The sequence below is a fragment of the Catharus ustulatus genome, chromosome 4 (genome assembly GCF_009819885.2).
Source record: "Catharus ustulatus isolate bCatUst1 chromosome 4, bCatUst1.pri.v2, whole genome shotgun sequence".
NCBI classification, from domain to species: Eukaryota; Metazoa; Chordata; class Aves; order Passeriformes; family Turdidae; genus Catharus; species Catharus ustulatus.
The window spans coordinates 33,583,301-33,610,100 of record NC_046224.1 but is presented as its reverse complement, the minus strand read 5'-3'; the positions used below and the strand labels follow the sequence as shown (position 1 = coordinate 33,610,100).

The 26,800-nt window shown below is 41.5% G+C and overlaps 1 protein-coding gene across 1 annotated transcript in view; it reads right to left on the bottom strand.

Annotated features, from left to right (window-relative positions):
- The window catches only part of ST7 (suppression of tumorigenicity 7), a 134,975-nt gene extending 114,534 nt beyond the window's left edge, over positions 1 to 20,441 (bottom strand). Inside the window, exon 1 of the mRNA XM_033058542.2 lies at positions 20,141 to 20,441. Within this exon, the coding sequence (XP_032914433.1) occupies positions 20,141 to 20,291 (151 nt within the window). The 5' untranslated portion in view covers positions 20,292 to 20,441. The remainder of the gene's footprint in view (positions 1 to 20,140) is intronic.
- Positions 20,442 to 26,800: the final 6,359 nt, after the last annotated feature.

Genomic DNA, 26,800 nt, shown 5'->3' with positions numbered 1-26,800 from the left:
TTTTGGACCTTGTCCCATCCTAGAGCCTTGGGTTTACCCCAAACCCCAGCAGTCCTCTTGCCTCTTGTCATTTTTGTCTGTTAGGATGAAAGACCTAAGCTGTATGGGATCTCCTACTTCTCTTACTGTTCATATAGTTCACAGAGCAGAAACCCAACTTGGCTCATAAGCAAGGTTGGTTTCCACCTAACTGCACAAGGAGACATCCTAAAGTCATGGGTCTCGATGGCAGAAAACAACTGCTGGCTTGCTGTGCCAGAAAATCTCTGGCCCTGGCAGTCCATGAAGTATCACATCTGTGCTGAGACACAAATGTTGTGAACCAGAACACCAGTTACAACTACCAATGGTTTTCATACAGCAGATGGAATTCATAACTTCATAGGGGGTTCTATCACACATGGTTATGAATACATCTAAAAGCTCCTGTGATCCTCTCTTATTTGCAAATAACAAGAAAGTTACAGTGATTCCTTAGGTTTCTGCTTCTGTTTAATGCTAAAGATTAAAAACTTTATAATCAACAGAAAGAACAAAGAACACAAATATCTGGGGAAAACCTGTTAACCTAAAATAAAGCCCTATGTACTTCTTTGAGCTAGAGAAGTAAGATTTTTCAAACACACCTACTGTTTGAAATCTTTTCCAAGATCATGGACTCTTGTGAATCCATAAAAGTAGTAGCAAGTATTGCATACTTCTTTCATGGCTGTAGAGAAAATCAGTAATGGAAAAATTTATCAAATGTCTATATCATACAAATTAGTCAAACCACAACACAGAGTCAAGATATTGTTATGGGTGAAACATTCCTTTGTATGACTTTACAACATTAAACTTTAAATATCCACAATTATTTGTCATTTCCCAAACTTTGGTACCAAGTTTATGAATATTCTTCAAGGAGTCCACCACCTTGACATGGGCAGGGAGCCCTTCCACTAATCCATGTTGCTCAAAAGCCCATCCAACATGGCTTGAACATTTAATGGGATAGGGAATCCACAGCTTCTCTGGGTAGCCTTGTTCCAGTACCTTGCACATTCACAGTAAAAATGTCATTCTTATATTCAATCTAAACTTACCATCTTTCAAGTTAAAACCCCTGTCCCTTCTCCTGTCACTACAGGCCCTGGTAAAAAGCCTGTCCCCATCTTTCTTATAAGCCCCTCCTGGTTGAACAACCCCAGCCTTCTCAACCTTTCCTCACAGGACAGGTATTCTGGCCCTGGAATGAGACATCAGAAGTGACACCCAAATTTATCATGTTTTTTGGTCAGATGGAGTTTCATTTCCATCTCAGGGATGCTGAAACTCAAATAATGCGCACACAAAGATGACACATGGTACACAGAGGAAAGCAAACAGGCTCTTGGAAGGCAAAGATAAACCCCAAATTATCAAACCACTGGTTTGCTCCTGTTCAGCTACATCAGTAACTTCAGCTCAATGACCTTCCTGTCTGCCACATGCTATCTCCTCATTTCATAAATCTTGACAAAACCACATAAAAAGAAGCAAGATTCTCAAGCAATTTAAATAACTTGTACAGATAGTTGAGTCCACGGAAGTAAATACATTCTGACAAAAGCAACGACCAGATTTAGTTTTTTTGCCTGGAAATCTCTCCTTAGTTCAAATAACCACCTAGCTACCCATCAAACTTTGTCACCTTTGCCTAGGAGCTTGAGCAAGGAAGACACTGAATTTCTCTGACTCTGCTTTCAATGATTTGAAAGCAATCATAGAATACCTTTGGTTGGAAGGGATGCTCAAGTATCATCAAAGTCTAGTTCCTGAACTCCTCAAACTATCTTTGCAACAGCCCATGGTTATCCTCAAGTGTCTTCCAGCTTGGCCTTGGTCTCCCAGTGAAAGTGATGTTGGGTTACCTCTTTTACTTGTCTCAGAGGACACCAATACCTACTCATATCCAGCTTTTAGTCCTCCCCAGGCTGCCCAATGATGGCAGGACTTGCCACCATCCACTACCTACAGTCCTCCAAGAAAACCTCCAAAGCATGACAAACTAAGTCTGACAGGAATTTTAGTGCATAATGTTTTACATTAGCTAGAGGAGCTATAGAATTAAAGCTTCTGGTCAGTCAATGCCCTTCTGTTTCCATTTACGGTTAAGAATGCAAAAACTTGATGGTAATTTCTTTCCCAAACTCTCCTCAGCCTGTTCCAATTTTGGGACATAATTCAGTCTAGTCAAAAATATTTTAAACAGTGTGGTTTATTTATAATCAGAAAAGGCATCTTAGTAATCATCAAAATTACTAGAAGTTACTAAATTTAAAACACAACGGCTGCATTTTCTTCTCTGCCCATACAGAGCAACAGACTGAGCACAAAATCTAAGCACTGCTGTACACAGCTCAACAGAATTCTCTCCGTCCATGAACAGCTGCAGCCAGAGTCAGAAAAAGAAACCCTTTTAGGTTTGCTAACCAACCAAAATGTGATATTAGGAATAGCAAGGAATAAGAAAACAAGTAATCTATTCTATGCATTGTAGTTCATTTGTATCTTGTAACTACTATCACCTATCTAAAAACATGCCTGTGGAGGGAGATGTAACCATTTTAATACAAATTATAAGATTAAAAAATCAATATTGCTTATGCCACGTAAGAGTTGAAAGAGAAAGGATACTGCAAGTGTCCATAGAATAAAGTGGCAGAATTACAAAAAAGCAGCCATTCAGTAAGATGAGGGACAAACTGAGAACTGTACAAGACACGAATTCACTAAACACATCTTTTACCTGCAACAGTCAGTATGGTAAGGTGCTGCTGAAATCAAGGACTATGAAAACTCAAAATTGGAATTACAGTAAGACCATCTGTAAGAGTATAAAATGGCAAGCCAAGTGGTAAACTCACATGAGAAAGTAAACTAGAAATTAAAGAGGGGCAGATCACAACAGTCGCCTGCTCACTGAAAGTTATTTTCCATTGTTTGCTGAATCTGCATCTGCTATTACCTGCTCTCAAGAAAAAAATACACAGCCCTCATAAAATACAGAAATCTATCCACACCTCCCCTAAAGCAACACTAGAAATGCTGAGTGACTTCACCACAGAGGTTTCCATGTTCTGTGTAGTTTCTGGAGCAAAGTCTGCTTGTACACACAAAACTCTCTACACTGCTCAGAAGTATCAAGAACACATAAAACCCCTTGGTTTACAGTGTGGTGGTTTGACCCTGGCTGGATGCTAGGCACCCACTAAAGCTGCTGTATCACTCCCCTCCACAGGACAGGGATTCATGACTTAAGGACTGGGAGAGATCACTCACCAAACACCATCACAGACAAAAAACCTCATCTTGGAGGTATCAACATAATTTATTACTATCAAAATCAGAGCAGGATAATAAGAAGCAAAACGAATCTTAATAACACCTTCCCCCCACCCCTCCCTCCTTCCCAGCTCCACCTCCTCCTCCTCCCCACAGCTGCTCAGGCAGACAGGGAATGGGGGTTGTGGTCAGTTCATCACCTCTTGTTTCTGCCACCCCTCGGGGAGGAGTCCTTCCCCTGCTCCAGTGTGGGGGCCCTCCCACAGGAGACAGTTCTCCATTAACTTCTCCAGCATGAGTCCATCCCACAGGCAGCAGTCCTCCCCAGACTGCTCCACGGTGGTTCACTCTTCCCCAGGGTGCAATCCCTCAGGCAAAGTCTGCTCCAGTGTGGGTCCCCCACAAGGTCACAAGCCCTACCAGGAAACCTTCTCCAGGATGGGCTCCTCTCTCCATGGGTCTGCAGGTCCCTGCCAGGAGCCTGCTCCAGACAGGCCTCCCATGGACTCACAGCCTCCTCTCAGGCATCCACCTGCTGTGGTGTGGGTTTCCTCCATGGGCTGCAGGTGGATCTCGGTATTCCCATGGATCTCCATGGGCTGCAGGGGCACAGCTGCTTCACCATGGTCTGCACCAAGGTCTGCAGAGAAACCTCAGCTCCAGCACCTGGGGTATCTCCTTCCCCTCCTTCTGCACCAATCTTGGTGTCTGCAGAGTTGTTCCTCACTGTTCCTCATAGAACCCCACTGTTCTATGGCGACAATTACTTCTATGCAGTAACTTTTTTTTCTCTTCTTATATCTGTCACCACAAAAGAGTCACCTCCCTTTATGATTGTCTTGGCCAGTAGTGTATCCACCCTCGAGCTGGCTGGCCTTGGTTGTCACACATATGGGAATCTTCTGGCAGCTTCTCAAAGAGGCCACCCCTAAAGCCCTCCTGCTACCAAAACCTGGCCATGCAAATCTAATACATACAGAGAAATACTTGAGAAATTCACCAATAAATGAGGCATTTGCCTTTTTCTTTCATAAGAACAATTATTTTTAATTAAAAAATATACAGTAAGCCTGCTCCTGCTCATATTTCATGTTCACTTACTTGTTCTCTGCTGCAGTTGTTATAGTACAATCAGGCAATTTCAGCTATTAGAAGTAGTTCCACAGCAAACTACTTCACATTAGAACTTCTTTTAATTCTTCTGACCTAGCCATTATTGTTCAGCATTAGAAGATGTAGAAAGCTAAGGAAGGGCCATGGGCTTGTCTACCAAGGCAGCTATTCTTGAAAAGTCACTGCACTCTCAAATATTTATACCATCTTAAGTGTGAGAGGGGACAAAGCTGAAATTTGTATGAAAAGAGACATAGGAGATGACTCACCAGAACAGAACACCTAGGCCAATGCTCTTGAAATTCAATGTGAGTTGCTGGTAATCATACAAATGTCTTTTCTTGTATTTTGTCTTTCAAATCTTTCTAAAGTTAGGGTGCTGCCTTGATAGACATCAGCAAATGTTCTGTTCCATTTATGAGGACCTGTCATAAAAGCACATCACAGCTGAGACTGACTAGAGACCACTCTCAACAGAACACTGTACAGTGGAAAACTTTAAGTACTCAAATTGCTTCTACCTAGTATGCCTCATTAGAAGTCTCTTTACCTTGTGGTTCATTTACAACAAACCACACACACAAAAAATCCAGTAAGTGTAGAACAGGTAGGGAACCGGCATTACAAACCCTTGAGACCTGTTCAGCACTTGGCAACCTGCTCTAAGCCCTACCTGCAATGCTGTTTTTCATCTTTTGTCACGTAAAAATTATCTTTGATCTGGATGGATGACATAAAGGTGGGAACTAGAATTTAACACACAGCCATGTAAAGACTTGAGCACTTGAGCACCAACCTAGCTGAAATTTCCCAAATAAGCTCATGGACAAAATCCCAATGAAGTTGGCGTGCTATTCCAGAGGCCCCTGATGCTGAAGAGTCTTTTTGAACTCTCTGATCAGCTTCAAACACCTACATTTTTTAATACTGCTGTTTTGTACACACAAAATATCAATGGCGTTCCAGAGAAAGAATATAAAGCAGTTTGAGAATAAAATGAGTGAGCAGAACTAAAACTCAACTGATTTGATTTATAAAAGAAAAACCTAGTATATGATTTTTTTAGCAAGGTAGACATAAGCATCAAAGGAAGGCAGTGACTTCTTTCCTGAAAAAAACATAATAAAAGACACCAAATACTAAAATAAGCAATATACATATTCTTTTATAAGATTTATATTGAAACAAAAGCAACATTTTAAAAAATTTGTATCAGTGTCCATGGTTACAGATGCCTGAATAGATCAGCTGTACTGGGGGGGCAAGGGATATGCAAAAAACAACCTTTAATTTGTTCCTACATAAACAAAACCAACAACAAAGCCATGTCTGCCTGTATGCAAAAATACTCAGACAGATTAGACATGAGATCTATCTAATAACAACTGGGGAGGAGACAAACCTTCAGGAAATAAAAGATAATTTTGCTGTTTCTACAGAGTAAGTCAGACAGAGTCAGACACACGTTACACCACAACAATTAGCACAAATTTTCCAGAGCCTTAGAAACTACTTTATGTCTGTAAAAACACTTTGTGGCCTTAACAGCTGGGGTAGTGGGTGGAATTAAGGCAGGCAGGCTGGTACCAGTCACCTGCTCAGCACCTCCATGTAATTTGTCCTTACTGCCTTAAAGCCTGCAGTCTGCAGGAGCAGGGGCACATAAATGCAGCACCCATCACCACAACTGGTTTTAACTCACTGTTTAGCTTATTTTTTGGTAGCCACTTCAGGAAAACAAATATAAGACACCTTCAGTCAACAACCAGTCCTGCATTTTCCATTTTTTGTTCTACTTAAAATAATCCAGTTTTATGGCAGTCACAGCTCCTTCAGCTTTCTGTAGCCTGAGATACACGTCATGAACCTCATCTTTTACCTGACCTTGCAGAAGCCACCTACAGGACCCCCCTCCCAAGCAGATTTCCAAAGCTCAAGGGTGGGACTTAACTTTGCCATACAACTACCTCAGCTGTATGATGGCCCTACAACTTTATTCCTTATCAATCATGCGGCTGTGTCCAAAGTAGTACTCCCCCTGTGTGGGTAACATGATGCAATACAGTGACATTTAGATGGAGAGGCTCCCCAGCACTCTTTTAATGCCTGGGGCTGTGTCCTTGTGTGCAAGCACTGCCTGTGCAAAGCCGTGACCCTTCACCAGGTCTCTGACAGCAGGCACACCTAGGTTTGGGACTAGGTTTGGGGTAGACTTCATTCCCCACAGGCTACAGCTGCCTTTCCTTGTCTCAGCATGACTCCCGTGTCTTTAAAAGGATGCCCTCTAGTGCAGGAACTGGACAAGCCTTTTCTACTTCTGCCACATTACTGAGTATCAAATGCAAAATCTACTTATGGCAGCTGAGGCAAGACATAGTGAAGGGTTGGCTCAAGCACTGGGGAAAAGACTGGAAGGCAACCACCAAAGACAAGTTTTGTTGTACAAACCAACAGCACAGAACAAAAACCTGATCTCACTGCTCCCAGCTGAGTAACAACCACTACGGAATGGAAATTACTCAAATGCCAGTGCACTGGCTTCTAGTTAGTTTCTGGATAATAAAATATCTTGCATATCAAAACTACAATTTCAAATTCAATGAATCCTTTCTACTAAACTTAAAACTGCAATATGCCAAACAGTAATGTTAACTGTCTCTGTAAGTAAATATGTCATTTATTTTGTTCACTATAAATTAAAAACAGTGTTCAAACCTCAGACATTTCCCCTTTACTGCCACACAGTGCTGGCAATCATCAGACCAGAGGGACCTGTATTTTAAGAACAACATTGAGGACTTGAGTCAGACAATGTTGCTCTTGCTGAACTACAGCATTCACAGAAAGCAAACACCATAACCAATTTGTTTGAACTGGCACATACTTTAGGTTTATTATTATTTTATGGTATTCTCACATCTCTCATTAATATTAACTTTTATTCCAAACTGACAGCATAACTTCCTGCTAGGGCAACGGCTGTGATGTCCAGAATTACACTACCATGAGTAAAAAATACTGTGCAGATGCACCTAATACATTGTGTATCAGATATCAAATACTTTTCTTTCAGTTAGAAAGGTATTTTTTTGTTTTATTACCATGCTTAGAATAAAGAGTACATTAATAAGTACATGTTAATAAGTAAACTAATGGCTGACTAAAGCATAGGTAATTAAACACCCCAGGTGCTTCTGAAAACATTGCCTTGCAGCTATAATTCCAGTATGTGTGTTTAGAATACTCATCCCAAACAAACTACTGTTGCAAATTGGAACAGAAAAGACACTTTTAATGAGAATTTATCTTCACCTTGGAGACCTAAGGCAGATAAAACCTGCCTTCTGTATATAAATAAAAACACATCCTGAGAACTGCAAAGCCCACCCTGAGCCAGTCCTATCCCTACCTACTGCATCAATGCCATGGGTTTTTGATGGTTACACAAGGAGAGAGTTTCTGAGGGACTAAGCCCAGGAGCCCATGGCTGTAGCCTGCAGTGCAAGGCTTTGCAAGCGAATGTCAGCCACCGTGGGTACCAGCAAGCTCCCTCACTCCTAAAACAAAGGCAACTGTGAGAAAAGGCTTTATAAAATTTCATCATTCCCAGCATCCTTTTCCCTTAAATGCTTCTCTGTCACATTAGATTAGGAAAGGAAAACAAACACGAAGGCAAACAAGAGAGATTTTGGTTGGCAGGCTTCTCGTTATTCATTGACTGTTTATTATTGATTTTTGTGCCCGTGCAGAAGGATCACGTGTGCCCTGGGAAGAGGACGATGGTAATGTACAGAGGGCTGTGTATGCCAGGGAGCTCGTGGCCAGACCAGCTGTCTGTGGGCTCTCTGTGGCTGGTTTTTGGATTGTTGGTTGTTTATTTTAGACTAAGAAAGTCTCCAGTGTTCAGCCTGGACTAAACCACAAACTCCAGCTCTAAGAGTCTGCTGCCAAGATGCAAAGGGCTCATAACCCAGAGTGGAAGAGCTGAGATCTTGGGTGATCACCTGGGTGGGAGCTGCCCTCCCAGTGAGCCAAGCTGGGCTGGCACTCACAGCCACGGAGCCACCTTACAACAACCAGGAGGCAGCTGCTCTCACTCACACTAACACACAACATGGGCCACCACAGCACAGCAAAGAGCATGGCAGCACCCCGACCCACACACTGCTGCCACCGGGCAACACAAACTCCACTGCACCCAGGGAAGAACAGATGTGTAAGGAAGATATTGCAGGGTATTTATTTCAAACCTCTGTTACTAGCTCACCCAAGGAAAGTAACAAACAATGCCAATGAGTCCTGCACATCACTGACTCTGCAGTCCAAATGATAAAGGTGAAGCCTCAAACACAAGGGGGACAGCACTGCATTTTATTACTAACATAAATAATATATAATGTAATAGATATCAATATATTTTGTATATGTAATATAACATGTTTTATATATTACTGTATATATTACTCAGAAACAAAAACAATCGCCCAGTAACAGTACTGTTCCATAGTCAGTCATTACCAGTTTAAATGTGGCCTGAAGAAAAATTGGGATTTTTAGATCTACCTGACTTACAGAAGAGTTGAATAGTATTTGAAGAACTCAAAGTTTTCAGTGAGTGATTTAGCAATTACTGGATTTGGCTTATGTAATGCAAAATTCGTCACACTGTCAGAAAGCCTACGATACCTTGTAAAACTTGAAATTTACATTGCAACTTCAAGAGTTATAAAAATGTGTGGCAAGAGAACTGATTAAAAAGTTTTAAACATAAAAGCAGGTAAGAAATTTTGCAAATTAGGTTTAGACAGGTCAACTTTTTTCCATGCTACATGCCTTTATTTAAACTGCACTGCCATTACTTCTCAGTGTCTTGATACCTGGCATGTTTCAAATCCAGGAAGGCAGCAAATGTGCAAACTTACTTCAGATTGCTGGGAGGTGTATGAGAGTAATATACTATATACTCTCTTCTATCAAGACTAATGTAAAGAAAACTCTTAGGACAACATTATCATTTCCTTAACTCAGTAGGAGCTTTGCCAACTGCTTCAAGGAGAGCAGAATTGCAACACAGACTTTCTCAAAATAATAATGGAAAATTAATTTCAATTTCTACCTCATGATACCAGTCTATCAGCTAAGGCCTTCAAATAAAGCAATACCAGCCCTTACAAGTAACACCTGCAAGACCTGGGATGCTGAGAACAAAAGGCAGAGAAATAAAACTATATCTGAAAAAGTCTGACTAAGTTAACTTAAGATCTGTATAAAAACAGTTATTTTATCACAACAAATCCAACAAACCAAGACTATTTCAACAAAATAAATATGGACACAGCAAGGTAGAAAGGAGGATATGGTAGTTTCCAAAGTGAACACTTATTTTACTTTTGAATGGGAACAAAAATGCTGAATGTAGAGGGAAAAAAACAATTAAAGGGCAAGAAAAGAGACACTGTGACAGGAGAAAGCAAGATATAATTCAGAGGACTTAACATGCTCAAGACACGGTTGAGTGCAAGATTAGAGGATGTAGAGAAAGCAACTTGCTGAGGGAAATTACATTTGTAAAAATAAGTCCCATGTTGAGACAGTTTTAATAAACTGTTCAATCCCCCCAAATTATGCCAGAGCACTTCATATTTCTGTTTTTAAAATGCAGACCTAAGTTAGTGAGAATATTTAGGATAACAGTAAATTAAGCAATGAAGGTACCTGAAAAAAATAGGATAAAACACAAAATAAATCAATCATGTCAGATCAACCAGATGTGCCCCTTTGCTAAAAATATTCAGTTCTCTTACCAAGAAAAATGTGTAGTTCTAAACTGGATGGTGTGGAGAGCACATGGAGCTGCCAACTGAGCCTGACAGAGTATTTTCATTACCAAAAGCAGAGGGTGTAGAAGGCACCTGGCATGAGCTGCCACAGACACTGTCTCAAAGGTAATGGGGCAAAAGGTAAGGAACAGCGAGGAAAACTATTTTCACTGGAAGATGAGAAGGATTAATTATACTATATAAGGCACTTAGCGAAGCCTTACCTTGGCATGTGATGGAGAGTGTAAAAACCCAGTTATAAAATGGCAAGAAAACCAAAAGAATAAAGTACTACCAGCAGAATCAAGAACATTCAGAGTTTTAGGAGAACACACAAGGACAAACCAATTGATTCAATCTTATATGGCACGGACAGGCAGGAAAAACCCCACGAGTGCACTGGGAACCAGTCTTCACAGTGATACTGATGCTTCTGCAGGTAAAAGAGAGAGCTGTCACAAGCAAAAACAATGTGCAAGCCAGCCACAAATACATCTAAGCCACAGTGAGAAAAAAGCTTCTATCCATGAGAATATCAGGTTCTGGAAAAAAATCTTTCTGTGCAGCAGTTTATGGGGAGATAATGTAAAATATGACTGAGTGTTGGAGTCAGACACAGAGAGGCCTGTACACCTCTCCCGTGCCACAGAGCACAGCCTCTACACAGTCCTCACTGGAGGATATCAAGGCTGGAAACTCTGCCTTCTCTGGAGCCCCAGACAAAACACTCTCAGCTGTAATACAGGCCAAACCCTCCCTCAGGCCAGGTCTGAGGAAATCCTGCAGCTCTGACACCTGCATAAATCCTGGAGCTAATCAGAGCCCCTTGGGACTTGTGTTCCCCACATGACTATGTGGCTTTTGGGCTGACTGCTAACACAACTGTCAACAGTACTTTTAAGCCATAAACTCTTGACAAGAATTTCTGGGAATAGGTAGGACAATATTAACTGCTAAAGCAATTCACTCGTGCTTGTATCAATCCTCCTTCGTCCTGACCCAACGAGCAGGACAGACATAGGGACCAGAAGGCACTTTCACAACAATGCAGTACGATCCAGGAGCCTACTCTGAGCAGGTAGATAAATCCCTCAAGTCAAGCACTATAGAGAAGACACTTCTGGTTTCTAAGATCAGTAATTGTGCATCAGTGCAGCCCTGCACAAGACCTCCCCAGGTCCTTCTCTTCACAGGGAGGGCTCATCAGCTCAGCTGCAGCATCCCGCTGCTGCACAAAGTTGGCTGCTGCTCAAGAAGTATCTTGAGCCTCACCCTGGGACTCTGTGTCCCCTTGTCCCCTGCACAGGGTGCAGAAGGCCAGCTGCAAGCCTTCTCTGACAGGCTCTGGTTTAACCTTCCCTCTGAAAACTGAGGAAATGAGTAGCCTGGGACTCTAAGCCGAGATTTGTGCAAAACATACCAGATGGGTACACTGCTATCAAGTTAACTTCAGTATTAAAAATAGCAAAAGAAATTTTACATGGAACATTAAGTGCATTAGTGGATCATATAACCTTGCTTCAGACCAAACCACACAGTAAACAGTTTTCAGCCCTCAGCATAAACATACAGGACATGTCAAGAAAACATTTAGCCATGGGAAGTCCAGCATCTATGACACGCTCAGGTTACAAGCATATTTTCTACAGAAATAAATGGCCGCCTTACAAAATAAAATGAGGATGATGATAACAACACTTCTTGTGCTTTAAATTTGATCACTGAGTGTCTTGCCACTGTGCACAAGATCCTGCATTTCAACAGTCCTGACGCTTAATAAGCCAAATTTATTTGTAGAAAGTGAGCTGGAAATTAGTTTTCATGGTTGCAGTTGGCACACTACACAAAATAGGAATCTTAACGGTGACTCCATTTAATTTTTGCCCTATAACTTTCATCCTTCTAACTGGTATATTTAAGTGCACTTAATCGCTTAAGCAATGAGTCTAGCACAGTGAGAAACTTCCAGTTTAGACTCCACAATAATAAATCTTTGTCTTCTCTCAGCAGCTGGTGAGATTTGATTTGGACTTTGAATTTAGGCCCTTTCCTCAGGCTTAACAGTTACAACTTGTTTGTTCTGTCTGCTGAAAGCGTGACATTAACTTGTCTTTAAATGCATTATTGTTGCTTAAGCTTAGTGTTCTTGGTGTTAAAATTGGTTGCCCTTCTGCAGTGCCTGACTAAGACACGCACAAAAAAATTCCAATTATTGTGTGCTGGGATTTCACAAAGCAACTTTAACTCATTAAAATTTACACGGCATCACTGGTCCACACGACACTTCACAGACATGAGGACAAGCTAGAGTTTATAACACAATCTTTCAATAGATGCCTTCAGTGCCACAAAGAGCTAATTTAAAAACAGGTGGAAGGAGCCTTCAGCCACCCCCTTTAATAGCCAACAGAGGAGTAACGTCCCCACAAGTACCTCATAGTTTGTCCACAGGACCAGGATAGGCATTATCACAAATTCTATGACAGATGCCCTAACTGTGTTCCTGAAACAGCTCTGGTAAAAAAATGCAAAACTTAGGTGCTATCATCAAACCACAAGAGGAAAAACCATCTTTGGGCAGAAATGACTGGGGACTCACGCCCCATATTGCTACAGGCTCCCTGCAGTACCTTCGTAAAATATTTAGACCCAAGCCTTTGAGGATTCATGCATATTAATTACCTGTGCAGTAAAGCCCTGGGCCTATGCTGGTGCAACAAACTGAAGGTTTGCAGAATCAAGGTCTCATTTCCCTTTGCCTTAGCTCTCCCTGTTCAGTTCAATAGAACTCTCCATTGTATTCAACATTCTGACAGGTATCTAGAGCAGGGCCTGATTTTGCTAAATATAAAATACCTTCTTAAATAACTAATCTTGGATTAAAAAAGGTGAATCCTGACTTGTTGTGACAGCCACACAAAAGGCTTCATTAGCTTCTGACAGCAATGTTCATTCCTTCAATCCAGAAGAAACTGCTTTGTCCCTCCAACCTAAGCCACCACTTAAGTGGTTTTATTTGCTTTACCACTTGCCAGCAAGACAAATAACTCTCCTTTAAGCACAGAGCTTGCCAGCTGACTGAACAACGCACAGAAACCTTGGACTCAGCGGGGACTCTCTGGCATGTGCACAAAAGTCCTGGCACATCTGGGACTATGAGAGCCTCTATGCACAACATACCTGCACAGCACCAGCAAGTGTTTTCAGCTGGTTGTGGGGGGTTTTAAACCTCAGCATGATAATGTCTTAACTAGTCAGCTCTCCTGGGCCATTAGATTTCACTCCCAGTTTCCCCACCAAAGAGCCTGGCAATACTCATTACACTGAAGGTTTTAATACTGTGAGAGTAGAGGCATAATATCCCTTGTATGAGCTGGGTCCAAAAACACATCTTCAAAAATCTCTGATAAAAAATACTTAGCATGTGCATTCCTCTGGGTTCAGTTTGCAGCCACCCCTTTTTTAAGATCTGTCTTCCCCATACTAAAGGCTACTTTATTACCTACTACTTTCTTCCCCATCACAGAGTTGACAGCAAAAGCAACCACCTCTCTATTAAAGCGAGGGCACTGCCAGACTGCTTCTTCAGACCACGATGATTTGGGTCCCAATTCTGATGATTTAACATCAATTTTACTTCCATATATTTAGGAAGCTCACTGTACGTTTGTCAGCTAGATTAAAGCTCTCACACCTCCTGCCAAGTAGCTTCTCTGTGAGTAGATAAACATCTTGAGCTTCCTTAGGCTAGCAGTGTGGTTTTGCTAGACTCTCCACAGCTCCTCTCAGACAATCCATTTTAAAACCCTGGTGGTCATTTCCTCAAAAATCCCTGTTTTATCAAACATCATCTTCCTAATTCCTGCCAAGTGCTGCTCTCAGGCAGGCATCATGACCTTCTATTTTTCATTTCATGTACAGTCTTGGCACAGAAGTATGTACTTTTCTCTTTCAGTCCTCGAGGCACTAACATCAGTTAGCACTTCTTTTGTCTTTCACAAATGCAAATTTATGATCTGGATTTTTGCATTTGCTTTGTAAAATAGCCACAAAAAAAAGGAGATCTATTTTAAGTTCTTTCTTTAATTTAGAATGGTGGTATTTTTGCAGCCACTCGGACAATTAGGTCCTGTGACCCCTGTGAACGATGGGGGCCCTATGCTCTTTCGGGCTAAATTTGTACGGGCACTCAGTGGATGCTTTGGGAAAATCCCACATGCAGTTTTAGGAGCATTTCCTCAGACTTTCATCAGCACACAGAGGACATTAGACTTCAGTTATTAGCTGGTAATACAGCTCCATGACTGTATATCAACCAGTTACAGTAAGCTCACTCAAGATGTTACCAAATATTATTTTGAAGGCTCTGGCTTACATGTTTCCACTGAAATACTGATTGCAAATCCTCTAGAGCTTTCGCAGTAAGCAAGTCAATTTCTTAAAACATCATTTTCTAAAAACCATGCATTTCCCACAAACTTCACTCTGTTTCCAGCATCTGATGCCGACTGAAAAATTTAGCTCAACCAAAAAGTCAAACTGGTGAAGAAATGTCAAAATTCATAGAAAACAAGTATCATTGTTTATTGCATCAATTGGGAAATGATCCAGCAAGTTTTGATATGGCTTTTCCCCCAGGAAGAGCTAATTTAAAAACAGGTGGAAGGAGCCTTCAGCCACCCCCTTTAATAGCCAACAGAGGAGTAACGTCCCCACAAGTACCTCACAGTACCCAGTTTAATCTACAAAGATTTGTCTACCTTTTGTCAGAAGTAATAGACTACCTTCATGCACATCATAATCTCTTCCATAAAAAATTAAAGGGAAAGTTTCCAAGTGTACCATAATAAAAATACACATGCTTAAAATAGTTAAAACCTGCTTTATAATAACTTCCTGAATATTAGCCTACAGCAGCAAAAATTAATTTCCACAAAACCAAAAAAGGGAGACCAAAAAAACCTCTAACATCCAAACCCTGTCTGGAGGCTCAGCAGCAACTACAAATGCTTTGTGGTGCTTTAAGTGATACAGCTGAAGAGAGGGGTTAACAGTTAAGAAAACACTGTCTACTTTAATTCCACTAAGTAGAAAATAACATCAGCATTCAGTAAATATTTAATTTACATTCTAAGAAATGCAAAAATTAATGCAAGTGATTTTGGGCCAGTGAGCAAACTATCTATCTGTAACTGATTCTGTGAATTTCATATGCAGGATTGATGCTGACCTTGACAGAAGTGGTCATGCACTTGAAATCTTACTTTCAACAGTCAAATTCTTAAAAATACCCCAAACAAATCTACATGGCACTTGCAGGGAGTTAAGAATTCTTCCATCTCCTTTGGTGGCATGAGATTTTTGCTTCAGGTTTTTTGTTGACTTGCCCACCACCACAATCACTTCTGTAGCTCACACAGCAGATGCTTACAAGGAAACCCACCACAATGATGCTTTGAAGAAAGATCAAACAACTACCAGCAAGTCTGCAAAACTAAAGCTAACTGTCCTTCAGTTCTTCTCAAAAGAAAAAATCTATTCACTGGTTTTCAAACTATTTTAAACTCCCTGGCCTTTGTCAGGTTAATGTTTTCCAACTCTCATGATTAACTAGCTTAAATTTATGAAGGGGAACAATACCTCCTGACCAGCTGTCAAGATGTTATCACAGCAAACACACCTCAGCACGCTTCAGAGGCTGAGCAGGCACTGGCAGTCCCAGCCCCAGCACCTGCAGCCGTGTCCCCCCAGCCCAGACAGGACATACTCCCAGGTGCCCAGTTCCCAAAAAACCCTTCTGTCCTAAGGGTGCTTTATTACCACAGCTTGCACACATGCAGCTCCACATGGCCAAACTATCAGCAGCAGGAAAAAAAGTTAAATTAGTTAAATTTTAATAACAGGCAAATGTTTACTGTGGTTACTTGAATTTGAGACCATGGGAATGAAAAGCTACATTTTTTCTCACATTGCAGTTTATTGGGGCACATTGCACCAATGCACAGCATAGATCTGCAGAGTCAGGAAGCCCAGAAAGGGAAGATCAGAAAGATGAGATGAGCTTTGCTGACAGCAGCCACCACCCTAAGACAGCATAGCCCAAACGTGACAGGCAGGCTCCATGCAGGCTCCATGCCTCCATCTCCTGCAGTATTTCTGCTAATCAAACCATCCTCAGCTTTCTCGCACAGTTTAACACAAGACAGTTTCATAAGATGGGTCTTTTCCAAGTGCTTTGCTTCCTGAAGTCAGTGCAACGCACACACTGGTGAACACATCCGAGGTGGATCAGGTTAACTAAAAAAAGCCTCTCCGTTTTGTGTCTTCCCAGAGATTCTTGGACAAAGTGTTGTTATCCTAAATTTACAGGACTTGGAACATGCTCACCCCCTGGCCCCGCAAAGCACAGGGGTGAATGCTGCCAGCCCTGCTTCACACCAGCCTCTTCCCTCCCCAAATGGCCAACACCATACACACTGTTTCAGGTACTGGGCTTTAAGAACTCTATTACCTGATCACAAATCCCACATTAATTAAAATGTTAGCTATTTATTTGACAGTATTTCACTGTCAAAATAATAGCTTTCAAAAATTCATACCGAAGAAATAAACCATGTTTCTCAGATACCAACTCTGTCCTAGGCACCACAAGATGATGTAGTCTTGCTCTTCCAGCCATGGTTACCTGAGCCTGCTGACCTCAGGGGCTGGGCAGGACAGCTTCACTTCTTTTCTTCCATTCTGCCGGCTTCTAATGCTCCCCTCTCTAGCAGCTCAGCTGGTAACACCACAGGGCCTTGCTCTAGCAAAGCTGAATAATAATACTCCACAGACACCAAGGGAGCCAGACTCAGCCCAGGGCTCATACCCATGTATGTATTTTTCACACTTTTAGTGTGAAACTTTAGTTTATCTGATTTTTCTGCCCTCCTGTCTGAGGTTTCCTGTCCTGCCTTGTCACCAAGTCAGTCGCACTTAATGCTCTGGTCATTAAATGTCTTTCTGTTGCACTTTGAAAGGATAAATAAAATCATCAGAAACTGTTTAACTTCAGTGCCTCTTTCCTTCTTAGGATTTGACTGGAAACCCAAATTCTTACGTCAGGAAAAACAAGCACATTTTTAGAAGAGGTGTGTCTTAGATTAGTGTGGCATTCAGAAGTCATGCAAGTGCCAACACGGGAAGAAAATACAGCATGTTATGTAAAATAGACATGTTTAATTATTTTGGAGTAAGATGATAACATCTGCTTCCTCAACTGCTTATTCTGTATTTAATATTCTAGTGTGGCATATTAAGTGTCCTCTCTTGATTCCTGGCTACCGGTATGGTACAATATTTCAAACTCTCCTGCTCACAATTTTATTATTTGATCTGGACTTTTAACAAATGAAAAAAAAAAAAAAAAACCAAAAACCAAAAAAACCAAAACCACATGAAACACCACAATCAGACTTAACATTAGTATTTTTATATGACAGACTAGATTTCCCTTGCGGTATATATCACAGTAATATACTCCACTGAGGACACTGCTTGGCCAAACTGAGGACCTTCAAGCCTGGGAAATCACTGAAACACATGAGATGATCAACATGCACTAATGCACTGTACAGCATTGAAAGAGGGGAAAAAAGACCCCACAGTTCTTCTTACTCAGACTTTCTGATACAACTGACCAAGCACCTGTCTATTTGGTGAAACCATCTGCAATGACTGACTGCCGGTGGTGCACAGCTTGCTGCCCTGTCCTTGCCAAAAAGCAATTTAAGGCTGCACAAACACTAGTGATTCCTATTTCACCACTGGATTTCAAGACTTTCAGACATGCAAATCCCAAAGGTTCCTTTATCAGCTGATCTAAGTTTGCTAAAAATTAATGCCTGATTAAGACAAAATTGAGTTTACCCTCTCCTTCTAATCATCAATTCTTACAATTCTTTTCATTATTAAAAGGCCATTTCTTTCTCTCTCTCTCCACAACAATACTGCCTCACTGTAATCTTATTCTGATGCTTCTCTCCAGCCCTGGAATAGTTTTTCCACTATCTTCTCCAGCTTTTCCACTTCCTTTTAAAAATACTGACACTAGGCATGGAAAAACAAAATCATACAGCAGCAGCAAGCACCAGGTCCTCATGGCAGGTGCCCTCCCATACATGCCACACTAGTCCTTCATATCACAGCAGCCCACTGCAGACTGTTTAAGGTGTTTGACCTAAACCCCTAAAACCTTTTCTGAATCACTATTGCACAAAGTACAAATCATACCTGTGGAACTGCAGTTTTTTAACTGGCTGCCTAAGCCTGCCTCTGGTGGTACTGAAAACCAGTTTGTTTGACCTCAACTCACCAACAGATCCAGCCTGCTCTGGGAAAATACCCAGCCATTCTTTTTAATCACCCTGCTATTTCTTTACGTCACTTTGAAATTTTAGCAGCAACATTTCCATACTTATTTTCACATCACTGAAATACATGTGATTGGTATCACATCATCAGTTGGTGTGGCACTTCATGATCAACCTTAAGCTAATGGCACTAGAATCCAACCGTAAGCAGCTGGGAGGGGTGGAGGGGAAGACAGTCCACAATACGTTAAAATCTGTTTTAATTAGTTCACAAAAACTTTGAAAAAAACTAAACAAAAAATTATCATGTTATTACCAGTATTAGTTTTTTAATAAATTCCATTTAGGAACAGATGATGCACAAAGACCATACTGTGCCTATAGTTCTCCCCGGTCATTTTCATGTCTTTTCAGGCTCTCAGTTTCATTTTCAGACACTTTGGGACTTTTTTCAGCCTTTTTAAACTCCTCAAAGATTTCATACTGTCATTTTACTTGCATTTTGAGACATTTCAGTAAACCCCAAGATGACACAGCTGGAGTAACATTTTAAATGAGAAAGCACATCAAGAATTAGTTTATTCAAATTCAGGAAGAAATCAGAGGGGGTTGATTAGGTCTCAGATGGACGCCTGCGATTTTTTGCAATAGCGAAAATTATAATCTAAAGCATTCTGACATTCTGTTTGACAAGCATGGTCTGCAATGGTTACCTGGGACGTACGCATGACACAAATTACTAAGAATCAAACAAAAAAAATTACTTCCTGTTCTAATCAGTGTGCATCAGTGTCAAAAAAACCAGGATATCGTCCAAAGACATATTGTGAAAATTTGACCAAAATCGCATTCAAAGTTTATAAATGTAATTCATAATTGCATTTATGCTTAAATTGAAAGCTGCTGTATGTTGAATCTTCTTCTTTTTTTTTTTTTTTTTTAATTCTCCTTTGATGCTGGAATTGCCAGAGGCTTATCAAATGAGAACAGGCCAGAGGGATGGGTGAAAAACGCTCAGATAATTTTTAACTGGCTTTAACTTCCTAGCAGCACGGATACCACATGGGTTACATCTGATCTGCCCCAAAACGAATTTGTCCTCTCCAGCGTGGGGGTGGGAGGGGGGGGGGGGGTCAGAAATTAAATTCTCAAAGTAGATGGGTAGGAAACATAAGCAGTGTCAATATAAAGCCATAAGTGCCCAATCCAGACGGGCTAACAGTCCCTAAGTTACTGATCCTGTACGAGCAGGGGCACACCACCTTAGCGAGCCTCAGCACCCAAAGCAAAGTCCATTGCAACAGCGATATTCTTCCGGCGAACTTGCACTCTTACTATTTGTTATCATTCAGCAAAAGCAGCTGAGATCTAATTTTTATCAGAAACACAACTAAAGTTGTAATCCTGGTGAATAAAAACGCCCGAGTACGACAGGAACAGCACAAACAGCCCAAGCCAGCAGCGAACGCCGAGGGGGCGGCGCTGGGCGCTCCCCGTGCACGGCACCCCCGGCTGAGCCGCCCTGGGGCAGGCGCGGCGATCGCTGCCTACCTGTGGTTAAATTGTCATTGATCTTCAGCGGCACCCTTAAGATGTAGACGAGGAAGAGCATGATGAAGAACCACAGCGTCCAGAGGTAAGTCCAGGACCACACGATGCAAGACTTGAGCTGTTCCAAAAAGCCCGTCCCAGCTTCAGCCATGTTTTTTGGAGAGAAAAGAGGAAAAAAAAAAAAAAAAAAGGTGTGGGGGGAGTACGGACGGAGAGTGGGGGGAAACCAACCCAAACGCTGCTCTCTGCTGCCACGAGCTCTCAGCGTGTGTTTGTGGGATGGTTCACCCGTGTCGCTGGCCGGGCCGCCTCTCTGTCCCCGCCCGCCGCTCGCACCGCCCGCCGGGCGCTGCGGGTGCCCCCGGGGCGCTGCCGGCTCTGCCCCCGCCCCGCCGAGCCTCGGCCACGGCCGGCCCGCTAAAATGGACTCCTGGAGCTCCCCTCGGCCGGCGGGTGGGGACGTGCCGCGGTGGCGGCGCCGGACCTGCCCCCAGCCGCGGTCGGCCGCGCCCCGCGGCTCGGCCCCTGCGCCCGGCACCCCGACCCTGCCGCGCCCGGCGCGGCCCGGCCCGGCCCTGCCCGCCGCGGGCCGGGAAACTTTCCCCTGGCATCTTTAACGAGCTTCAACAATGATTTCTGGCGGCATTTTCACCGCGCAGCAGGACTGCGAGCCTGAAAAGGGCTTAGGATGTTTGTGTGCTGTTGTCTCGTCCGAGCTTCTTGCTGGGTAACGGAGCAGGCATGAAGTCCCTGCGTGCGTGTGCTGGTGTGTACGGTGCCCAGCAGAGTCGGAACGGCGAAACTCTGCTCCGTGGAAGATAAGTGCGTGGCGCAGTAAGTGTGTGGGAAGGGACCCATTTCTAGTTCCAACCCCCTGCCAAAGGCAGGGAAGGCACCCACTAGATGTGTGTCTCATTCAAATACAGTCGGTAAAGCATAAACTTCAAGTCATTAAATTGTATTTTTGAGAAATACACTTTGCTTCTTCCATGAATTTGGTATTTATTCATGAAACAAGATCTGACAGCAGAACGTAATAAAAATTCAGGTCGGTAAACACGGCTGATCCCTGCTTTTTTTGGTGTTGTCACACGGCTTACAAACATTTAAGTAAATATGCACCACATACTGCCATTTATTTGGATCTCTCCTGGGTTTCCACAGTCTGTATCCAGTGGGATAACACTCTCCAGAACCTTAAGAAACAGGTACCATTTATAAAGTATTACCAAAAGAAAAAAAAAACCCTTGAAAATTTCTCAAACTTGTAGTAACCACTCCAACCTGAGATTTTCTAGTCTGCCAAAGAAATAGACATCACCCAAAAAAAAACATAGTAGCTTTCCTGGAATGTTTACAATACCCAAAGGCATTACAACAAAATAAATCTGTAGCTGTACAAATTGATACCTTCTCATGGTAGCAAAGGCACAACAATTTTTCTTCCACACTACTGCGGGGCTTGAAGCTGGATGGGGAACACTGGCTGTGTTTTCTGCCTTGGATGGTGACTGGATCTTCTGATTAAGGGACCACGGTCTCCATATAAGAATATTCATGCAGGACTGACAGAAGTTTTTCTTGCTAATAAATCACAAGACTTTTAAAATTAGAATATACAGATTAACTACATAAAAGGTCATTTATAGTTTAATTACATACCAAAGAAAACAGCATTTCAAATTTTCAGCTTCCCCCTCCAGTTATAAAGGGAAGAAATTCTTAATACATTAGGTCACATCTGAGAAACCTTAACCTTATTCAATCATGCAATTATTTATAAATCAAAATATTCCTCTCACATTTTCTCATGTATTAGCAAAAAGACCAAGGCAGTAGGCAATTTTTCACTCTTATAAATTTTCCTCTATGTATTTTAATTTTCAGTATATTAGTGCATATCTTAAAAAACTGACTATGACAAATTTCTTTTATGTATGAAAGACAGAGGTGGTGTATAGGGCTTTTCCAAAGTTTCTTACTGTAAGCAACTTTTCATTCTATTGTCTTTTATTGAAAGACAGGAGTGAATTGTGTTGGTTCCTTCTGCTTTGATTTTTTTGTATCTGTTGTATTACTAGAAGATCAAAACACTATCAACTGTGCCCACTTAAAGCACAGTTATTAATTTTATGCCTTCCTTCCTCTAACCACCACTGCTTCTTCTTCCTCTGAAATTACAGAAGTTATGAATCCTTTGTAGTAATGTTATGCATTTCACTTCCAGATCTCCAGTGTTTTTACAGTGAGCATAAAATTTTTAAATAATAAGGATTTCTCATTGGGTGCTATACAAAGAAAAAAACAACAACAACAAAAAAAAACAAACACAAGCAAACAAACACAACAGCAAAAACAGTGGCACAAACCAAACCAAAATATCAATCAAACCAACCAACCAAAAACACCAACACCCCAAAAACACCAACCCAACAAAAAACCCAAATAAAACCGCCCAAAACCTCAGGAAATAAAAAGCACGTGTTCAAATCCAAATATTTGCGTGAGGTGACAAGCAATTATGCTCTGGATATCTTGACTCATCACTAGCTTTGTGCATTCATATGACAAATTACATTTCTGCTGTTCATTTTAGGGAAGCACCTAAGCTGACACTCAAGGCAAGTTCACTGTTCAGGCTCCATTTAACACAAATTATCTCTTGTCTCTCTGTTCTGTTTGAATGAAGTTCCAAGTAAATACAAAGCCTTGAAATATGCATTTCACAAGTCAGAAGCAAACTGTTTAGTACTACTGTTCAGACACCATTTTGAGTGTCATCTGCCTTCAGGCACTCATTTGCTAAATCAAGGTAAGTCAGAATACAGCTGATGTGAATCATTGGACAAAAATAATTTTGAAAGTAGTGTTTTACCTTTCTGCTTAGAGTTTCCACTCAATTATCTCATGTGTTTAGAGTTTCTTCACACAAGGCCTCAGTTCCTACCTCAAAATAATACCTGTAAGTGCAAACACTACTAATTTGTTTGCCATAAACCCAGTTCAGAGTTCCTGATTTCTCATATGACTGTTGATGACTTTGCTAAATGAAATCAGGAAGCAGAAGCGATGACAGTTACTAAACATGAGCTACAGTGAAGTTTTGTTTCTTCTCAGATGAAAGACATCTTCTTGAGCTTGGGTCCTGGCAAATAAGAAAGAATAGGTTGGACAACTGTGCAGAAAAAGTCCAGTTTGAAAATTTTGCCCGTCCAATCTTTATATGGGTCCAAAGTAGTCCAAGATCCAAAGTAGTGGGGGTTTTAATGTTTGGGTGTTTTAGTAAACCTTAAAATATCTTCTGTCTGTTAATTTCAGAGATCAGAATGAGAGACCTTTTCTAGGCCCGTAATGTGTAAACTTCTTGGAACCTGGTTATAAAATAAGATTGCATTGGGGTCTTGGCAGCCAAAAGATGGTCAGGCATACTAATGCCAAGGACATTCAGCAAGGGCAGAAATGAGACCTACATGAGCTCCACATACGTATCTGAGCAGTGGGAAATACTGTCAGCTTGGTTCTGAGGAGCCAGACATCCCCCTGCCTTCAGATGATGCCTCATTAGCAACCGAATCCATTAAGGAGCATTTCACCAACACTCTTTAATCTAGTTACATGTTGTACATACATATGCGTGCCTATGTCCAGATGTGAATTTACATCCATATAAATACATATGCATATAGTGCACCTATTAAGTGCATCAGCTGCATATTAAACAATATCAGGGTTGAACTGGAGATGGCAGTATAAGCTGGAATCAGCAATGGTTGAGAAACAGTGTGCTAATGTGAGTGAAAGCACTGGAGGAGAGTTCATGGGATCCCGTACACAGCACTTTTCAGACATACCAAAATCCGCATAAAATGCCTTAATCACATACCAAAAATCTGTTTCCAACTGAAGTACACACAATACTTAGTCACAATCCCGAGAACTGAAAATATACTAAGAAAAATGTGTGCTTAATTTACAATTTAATCAATTTATTCTTTTTTAAAAAAGATACTGCAAAAATATGCAATTACAGACTTTTGAACAGTGTGCACAGGCTGAAGTTTCTGTTCCCCATTCTAAAAGTGGGATATTACAGTATTACAGGAATAATCTTCAGCTTAAAACCAGTAATATTTTAAAACACGCCACCAGTACTAATGAGGAAGGGTCAAATATGCCTTGAGCACCACGTGTGAAAACACTTTAAAAAATTGTCTCCATTATTAACAAGATGTTGTCCGTGGCTGTGGGTACTCTTCCAGAAAAAAGGGTACTCAGGGTAATGTGTCAGGGTAGTTGCATGGGAAGGAGGAAAGTTGTTTTTAAGATCTTTACTGACAAAAAATTCAACCAACCCACTGCCCTAGTTGCAAGACAAGTAACAAAATCCAGGTTAGAACTGGCTCAGTTAAGAATCAGATGTGCAAAGAGAGAGCAAAAGAAGGTGTTGGTGAATAGCTAGTGCAGCTCAGAGCAGAGTTTCAGTATTTTTGGGTAGTGTTCAAAATAGTTGATAACCAGAAAGAAAACCACAACCAAATTCCAAAAAGAACAAAAAAAACCCCAAAACAACAACAACAAAACCCCATACACCCCCTAAAAAACCCGCAAACATCCCAAAACTAAACAAAACAAACAAAAAAAAATCCAAACCTCTTTTCTTCTGCTGTTTTTTTTGCCTAATTCCTTTTTTCCCCTAAAAATGAGACAGCAATTTCATCCTGATTGTCAGCACACTTAGGCATGAAGGTGGGGAAGTACCCTACCTCAAACACACACATTTGATAAAGCAAATTGTTTGGGGTTATTTTAAATCCCTGGAAATGTCCCCCCAGAAGCACTTGTGTATTTTGGTGAAGTGGACACGCACATTCATTGAGGTATTTTATTGAGGTGGTGGAGCAAGACGCGTCAGTATTTGTACAAGATGGTACGTGCTTAGGATTCATAAAGGAATCATGCGAGCTGCCAGGCTGGCCCCTGGTCAAAAGAGAGCTCTCCACAAGTCAGAGTCTGGCATCTGCATCCACACATGTTCGGTACGTCACGGAGGCTGCGGGAGAAACAGGGAGGCAGAGACAGATGGCAAAAAGCCCAGAGGGAACCAGCACTGGTTTCTCCCTCCCCTGCTGAGGTCGAGGAAAAGGACACATCCATGCTCCCTACATCCATGCCTCTTGGACTGAAGCCAAACAGTAAATCAACTTTTTTTTTTTTTGTTTTAGGACATGCATTTGTGGAAAATGTACAAGACAGACATGCCCTTTTTACTGATTGCTATCTTGACCTTCATTGTTAAAGGAAAAATATGTTCAGCATGATCTTTAATTTAGTGAGTGCTGATATTATATTTAATGAAAAGACTTTTTAAAGTGAGAAAAAAGTCTCAACTCCCATTGGAAATCTGCAATTAGCAGAGTGTAGCTTTTTTTTTCCTCTAGCATTTGCAACACAGCATCTTTACCTGCTGTGTATTGGTAGAAGCACAGAAATTCATTACATTACAGTTACATTTTACTTAATCTCCAGAAATTCAGAGTTAGGAAACCAAGCAGTCACAGTGCTGGATCATGTACAGGTACATTGCTGCTTGAGGCTGGCAGTGATTACAAAGGACAAGAACAGCTCTGCCTGTAGGCAGGAAGGGATTGAGCAAGCCATGGAAGCAGGTAGTATGTAAATGGCATGTCATTTACTCATGTGACAGCTAGATTTGGCTCCCAAGCCAAACCTTGTTAAACCTTTGCAAAATCAGGAACCAAAATATCCTTTCGCCTTGTCTGATGCAATTCTTTTTCTCCTTTGCTTGCTTGTCTTGACTCTCCACCCCCATCCAGTATACCATTCCTGAGAAAGCCTCCCTCATAGAGCCCCTTCTTCTTACACTCTCCACAGATGAAGGTCCCTATGAGCTTGTCTTTAAATTTAGGCTACAGAACAATTGTCAATCTTACATGTTGGCTTCATCATATCCTACTTTATTCCCTCCTTTGCTCTTCAGTTTTGCTTGATCTGTTCTTGCTAGATCACAGCCTTCTTTATTCTGCACCCAGCAGTCATTCTTCAGAGCCAAAGACCTTTCTCACAGCATCCTTTAATTCACTCCATCCTGCCTCTCCTTTTAGTAGTGATGCAATTGCTGTACCACATTACATTTAAGAAAGCTTTGTTGATAATTCTGATGTAATCCTTATTAAGGAGGAAGACAGTTCTGGAAAGGAAAAATCATGATGGCCATTTCTCAAGTCTTCTCAAGTCTCCTGGCTGCAAAAGTGACATTTCAGAGCAAGCCCTTGTCTTCAAAATACTTTTGTTCAGTTAGAAGGATCTGACAGACCCTGCAGCTTGTCTCAAGTCCTGTGTGGGAGGTGATGGGTCCAGGAAAGAGAGAATGAAGCTTGGCACTAGTACAGAGCCCAGGGTTGCCCAGCAACCTGAAACAAAGCTTAGTGTTAAATGTTGTTGCCAAATGGTGTATCTTGCATTGAAGTGGGATGCTCATATTCGTTACCTGAAATGATTTCAAGAAGAAATTTCATGGAACATCATATAGTAGAATTTGGGTTGGAAGGGTCCTTAAATATAATCTAGTTTCAACACACTGTCCCACCTTCCACTAGATCAGGATGTTCAAAGCCCTCTTCAACTTGGACCTGAACAATA